The sequence below is a fragment of the Microcaecilia unicolor genome, chromosome 11 (genome assembly GCF_901765095.1).
Source record: "Microcaecilia unicolor chromosome 11, aMicUni1.1, whole genome shotgun sequence".
Classification (NCBI taxonomy): domain Eukaryota; kingdom Metazoa; phylum Chordata; class Amphibia; order Gymnophiona; family Siphonopidae; genus Microcaecilia; species Microcaecilia unicolor.
In genome coordinates, this window is record NC_044041.1 from 82,175,973 (window position 1) to 82,182,433 (window position 6,461).

At 46.1% G+C, this 6,461-nt stretch overlaps 1 protein-coding gene across 1 annotated transcript; it reads right to left on the reverse strand.

The window, feature by feature from the left end:
- Nucleotides 1-342: 342 nt before the first annotated feature.
- RAX2 (retina and anterior neural fold homeobox 2) lies at nt 343-6,243 on the reverse strand. The gene is made up of 2 exons (XM_030218694.1): nt 6,001-6,243; nt 343-789 (listed from the first exon to the last, which is right to left on the reverse strand). Exons 1-2 carry the CDS (start codon nt 6,241-6,243, stop codon nt 343-345), a joined length of 690 nt encoding a protein of 229 aa, XP_030074554.1.
- Nucleotides 6,244-6,461: the final 218 nt, after the last annotated feature.

The following is a 6,461-nucleotide window of genomic DNA, read 5'->3' on the forward strand; positions in this document are numbered from 1 at the left end:
AATTGAGAATGAACCAGTCATTGTATGCTGAGTCTCTTCCAACACAGTACAGGAGAGGTTTGAAGACATTTTTGTTGACTGAGGCCTGAGTTTCTTAACAAGTATATCTTTTGAAAGAGATTCCCTTAATATTGTAATCTAGTATATTTTTATTTTTGTCTATTTTTCTTATTTCAGTCTGTGATTGCTTTATTGATTATGTAAACCATTTTGAATGAACTTGTGCAGGGAGAGGGTATTAACATTTATAAATAAAATAAAATAAATATAGAATCCAAAGTGTCCGAAGAGATGGCTTGGTTAGCCCAGCAAGGAACCTGATGTTGTAGGGCTGGCTAGTGATCATAGTGGTTGCCAAGTTCTATCAATGGTCTCAATCAGATCCTTTGCCTTCATGCGTAAGGAAGCGATGCTGGAGCTCCTTTGGTCCAATTCTTCCAGTGGGCACTTGTCCATAAAGGTGGTGGCAGGACACTGGTAAGGTGTGTTCATTATTGGCTGCACAGCTTGAGACATGGGGGGCAGGGTACTGAGGAATGAATGGCTGGCACAGATGGGCTGCAGGGCTTGAGCAGGTCCCATGAAACCTGGAACACTATGGCCAGTGGTAGTTCCAGCAATGGGGGTTATCAACCAGGGATCAAGAGGCAAGGAACTACTCATAGGTCCAACAGTAGCTATCATTGGGGCCCTCTTAAAGGACAGCATGGGAGTGTCATGAAGTTTCATGGAACTTGTGTCCAGTTTCTCCTGTCTCCTCCACTTTGCTCTTCTGTTCTGGAACCATACCTGTGATGAAAGATATTCAGATAGGATTAACCATAGAAATGGTCTTTAGGGTCACTGGCAATGAAAACTATAAGGGATGGTTATGGTAAGAAGTGCTCACCAGGCATTGTGAAATCACCAAAATCTAAGTTAATGGTGTTCACCAGCAAATTGCATATTATTAGAAAGCTTTAGTAGATTTGATTTTGGGTGGGAAAGGAAATTAAAGGGTTACATAAGTATTGCCATACTGGGATAGACCAAAGGTCAAGTGGCCAATCCAGGTCACAAGTACCTGGCAAGATCCCAAAATAGTACGATACATTTCATGCTGCTTATTCTAGAAATAAGCTGTGGATTTTCCCTAAGTCCCCAAGTGTTAAGTTGCCCTAGGACACAGTAGTGTGGTTGTTCTATTGGTGTTGCATCTTTGTATGGAAAGGAAACAGTTTAAAGGTGGAACCCTTTCATTGGTCAAAATGTATATATTTCATTTAGCACCACGTTAGCTTTTATATAGATGCACACATGTTTTATAATTTTATCTGTTTATTTATTTATTTATTTATATGTGATTGGTTAAACCTTCTACTGATTTATTTTTATGTTGTTTATCTTAGTTCTTTATGCCCCTGATGCAGCCTGTACTCTTGGCGAAACATGACCATGTCGGACATCTGACTGTGAACCCTGGGAGCATTATTACGACTTATAAAAGACCGCATTTTCTTCAGCAAGGTCTGCTTCTTGTCTTGTATTCCATGGTGGATATTGTAGACAGGTTGCCTTCTTGTTTTCTCACCCTTGCTCAACTTGTGCACCAGGATTTACATCAGATTAGCCGCAGGAATCAATGCTATTCGCTATTATATAAAGAGTCCTCATCTCGAACACCCTTTATAGAATAGCACCGATTTTCCCCAGGGCCTAATTTCCCCCTAATTTATTGGCTTTGGCCCAATGTGTGTAAAAATAAAAATGAACCATAGATTCAATGGCAGTGTGAATGGGAAAGGAGAAGGGGGAAAGAGCTGGGATGGTTTAGCACAGGCCTTGACAAATTGTATTTGAAGTTAGGAGCAGCACTTTACCAAAAGCTGTGCAACTGATGTGGCCACACAAGGTGCCAATATTATTCCCAGCCCACTGTGTACTTTCATTGGCCATAGTGAAGCGGGTGGGGCACAAGGCACAACTATAGCTTGGCATGGTCCTGTTTTGTAGCCAAGTCTAAAGGAAGGGAGTAGGGGAAGACCAATTAAATTCCAATGAATTAAAAGGTGAATGACCATACTGAAAGTAGTATTTATTAACAGACCAAAGAATAATGATGATAAAAATGTTCTAAAACCAATAAAATACAAAAACAGATTACCTGATTCAATTACATACAGAAAAAAGTTTGCAATACACATGAAAATGTTGCCAGACTCGACACAGATCTGTGTTTCGGTGATATACACCTGCCTCAGGAGTCACAGGATCTAACCACTACTGTGTCTGACTTGAGTATAAGTAACTATTGTCAATGAATCAGAATGTGTTGAGCAAAACGGCAGAACAATCTGCAGCCACTTCAAGGGTTAACAAACAGCCAGGCTGTGTGCTCCTAAAGCCAGCCATCTGAGACCTCTCTCACAATACCGCCTACTCCCCCTCAAAAAGAAGTTCTACACAGGTTGTTTAGGGCCTGAGTTACTAAAGACTATTTTCCCACTCTGCATTTATAGGAAGAGAAAGCTTAGCCTTTAATGCAATACAGCACAGCGCCAGCAGAAGCCAATGGCCTCTCCAGTTTCCACATCTATACTGACAGCAGTCAGGGCCGTGCCAACATGGTAAGCGGGGTAAGCATGGCAGGGGGGCGCCTCCCTTTGGGGGGCGCCGCCGCACCATGCTCACCTCGCTCGCCCTCCCGCTCCCATTGTTCAACTGCCCGCCCTCTTCTCCCCCCGCCCAACATCCCTTTTCTTTTTAAATTTACCTCCATGGTGGTCCAGCAGCGCAGCGTCAGTGAAGGAGGCAGCACTCCCGACGTCTCTAGCCTTCCCTTCGCTGTGTTCCGCCTTCTTCTGACGTCATTTCCTTGACGTCAGAAGAAGGCGGAACACAGCGAAGGGAAGGCTAGAGACGTCGGGAGTGCTGCCTCCTTCATGACGCTGCGCTGCTGGACCGCCACGGAGGTAAATTTAAAAAGAAAAAAAAAGAAAAGGGATGTTGGGGGAGAGAAGAGGGCGGGCAGTTGAACAATGGGAGTGGGAGGGCAGGGGAGAGACGAGCATGGATGCGAAGGGAGAGGGGAGAAGAGGGCGGGCCAGGCCAACTGGGACATGGGAGTGGGAGGACGGGAGAGAGGAGCATGGATGCGAGGGGGTGTCATGGAAGGGAGAGAGGGGAATTGCTGGATAGGGATTAATGGAGGGTGACCAAGGAGCATGGATGGGAGGGGCAGGGCTCAGGGAGAGAGGGGAATTGCTGGATAGGGAATTAGGGATGAATGGAGGGGACAGAGGAGCATGGATGGGAGGGCAGGGCTCAGGGAGAGAGGGGAATTGCTGGATAGGAATGAATGGAGTAGGCAGGGGACAGAGGAGCATGGATGGGAGGGCAGGGCTCAGGGAGAGAGGAGAAATTGCTGAACATAGAGGGGAGGGAAGAGAGATGAAGGAGATTAAATGAGGGAAAAGGAAGAGAGGAGAAAAACTGCACATGGATGAAGAAAATAGGCAGAAGCTGAGGACCAGAAATGAAGAAGAAAGGAGGAAAGGAAATAAATAAATGGAAAGGAAGCCCTGGAAACGGAGTTAAGAGGACAGATAGCAGCAGAATCTGATACTGGGCCAGCATGATCAGAAAAAGAAAGTCACCAAACAACAAAGGTAGAAAAAAATCATTTTATTTTCATTTTAGTGTTTGGAATATGTCCACTTTGAGAATTTACATCTGCTATCTTATTTTGCAATGTATAGCAATTTGTTTCTAAGAATATTGCTGACAATTCCTGTCAGTGTGGCAAGTGGTGAGCGATCATTTTCACAGGAGGGGGGGAGGGGGGGAGGGGCGCCACCAACTGATAGTCTGCAGGGGGGCGCCAGAGACCCTAGGCACGGCCCTGACAGCAGTATGCTGATGACCCCTGCACCCTGCCCTAATCAAGTCTCTCTCTCGTTCTCCTGGACCCGTACCCCTAACAAGTCATCCCTTTCAGATCCCTCAGCAAGTCACCCTGCACCACTCCCCATCTCCCTGTCACACCACCTCCCAGGCAAGCCAACGGCTGTTGAAGAAAGAAAGGCTGTATGTATCTGGCATCTGCTACAACTCTTGCTAGCTGTAATCTGCACAAACTCATTGGACAATCCAACACTGCATGGCTTAAAGTTAATGAGAGCCTCAACAGATCCAAGGCATGTGTCATCTTTCTCTCTTTTGCAATAGCAGCAGCACAAAAGGCCAGATGCCAGGGTTAAATTTTTAAGCACCCTGATGATATGACACCTGGTATTTGTCAAACTCTGGTTTAGGAGGACATGGTGACACATATGAAGATTATCGCCACTGGGCTGGAAAATCACTAGCTCGGATCACAATCCCAACCCTCCTGGAATATTTGCCATGCAGCATGATAACCCTAAAACATGAAGAAATCTTGATTCATGCATGGAAAATGGTCCGGCAGGTCTGAACTGAAACCTGTTCTAGGTATGAGTGGGAATGTTCTTCGCATACTGCCCTGCTCTGCCCAGGAGCCCTGCTCTCTATGCTGCTGCAGTCCAGGCAGTTGAACTTCTGTGCTGGTACTTCCAATGCTTCCTCTTCCCCTGTGGTGCAATGAGGCCTTTGAACCATGCTCTCTGTAGCACTAAACGTGCACAGTTCAAACACAGATGGACAAACTGCACAGGAGCAGGGGTACAGCCAGGGATTCTGGTGCCCCACTACGAACAGATCTGCACTGCCATCCCTCTCCCCTGGAACTGCTATTTCTGTCTCATACCACTCCTCCCCTCTCAGAGCTACAGCCATGGCAACTACCACCATCCTGCCTCCATTGTTCATGGTGTGAAAAGGAATTCTGGTACAAGTTGTGAGTCGAGACATGCACTGGAGTTTCTTCCTGTGCTGTACAACTTAAAACAAAAGAGCTGCTGCATGGTGCAAACAGTGCCAACGCAACAATGGTAAATGCAATGCTCAGGGAAACCTTTGACTTTTCCAAATGTTGGAACGCCCAAGCCGTGCTTATTGTGTTGTGTTGGCCCTGCATAGGAGGAGGAAGCAGTGGATAGTACTTCACCAGGAAGAAGCAGAAGTTACTAGTGCTCTGTCTCCTGGACTTCTCAGTGGAGGAAGTAGAGCTGAGGCAGGGCCAATGCGGGGAGGGGGGGGGGGGCTCATGGAGAGGAGGCGTGGCCCAATGGTTAGTGCAGCAGGCCTTGATCCTGGCAACCTGAGTTCAATTCCCACTACAGCTGCTCATGACCTTGGGCAAGTCACCTAACCCTCCATTGCCCCAGGTACAAAAACTTAGGTTGTGAGCCCTCTAGAGACAGAGAAAGTACCTGCATATAATGAGTACAGTGCAGCCATACATCTAGTAGCACTATAGAAATGATTAGTAGTAGTAGCACTGTCACAGAGAGCCCCAAGACTGCCCAGAACTGAAGGAGTCACCACCCTGAGTAGCAGCATGTTTAAGCTCTGGCCCTGGCAGGAGGGAGGTTAATAAGGTAAATGAGCCAAGACTCGGAGACTGAGTGCTGGGGAAGGGGTGAGTGGAAATGTATTTATTTGAAAATAAGGGTCAAACCACCAAGTTGTAAGTGATACATTATATTAGTTCAATTAAAATGATGTTTGGAAAGTTTTTGAGAGCTATCCTGTCCATCAGGTTGGTGAAGAGAGAATGCAGTTACACTGGGTTTAAATAGTACAAATTCATCCAGTTCTTAGGCTATCTGCATTTGTAAGTAAAGATTAGTGGGAGTGGGGGAGGGGGGATAGATAGTAACACTTTACAGTTCACCGATAATGGGTGAGAAAACCAATGTCTATCTTTAGTGTTAGTCTCAGAGTGATCATTCTAATTTCAAAGCTTTTTCTCTTTAATTTAGACCCCCGCAGTATCTGAACAGTTTAAGTGGAAATAGGCCCAGTTCCAGCCCTAGCCCTACATACTGCCTACATACTCTCCATATAACTCCACATTCCACACAGGAATTCCTGGCTCACCTGCACTTTGATCTCCGGTAGATTAACCTTCATGGCGAGCTCCTCCCGGCTGTAGACATCAGGGTAGTGAGACCTCTCGAAAGCCCTCTCCAGTTCGTGGAGCTGGTAGGTGGTAAATGTGGTACGGTTCCTCCGATGTTTCCTCTTGGGCCGCTCTTCCTCGGCTGTGCCAGTGATGAGGGTATCAGTGCCCACACACATCCTCAGCTCATCCAGCTCCCTCTCACATTTACTAACAAACATGGTGATACCTGAAGAAAGAACAAAATTTACACATGCTTAATATAATGCCATTGACACCCATGGTATAGAAGAGCCATTTACAATAAATATAGCAGTTAACCAGAGGGTGAGCAGGAAAAGCGGCAGCTGGGAGGTGGAAGGGGAAATGAAGGGAGAAAGGAAACTGCAGGAACCCTAAAGCTGGTGAGCTGTTACTTGAACAGGTTAGTTCAGATACC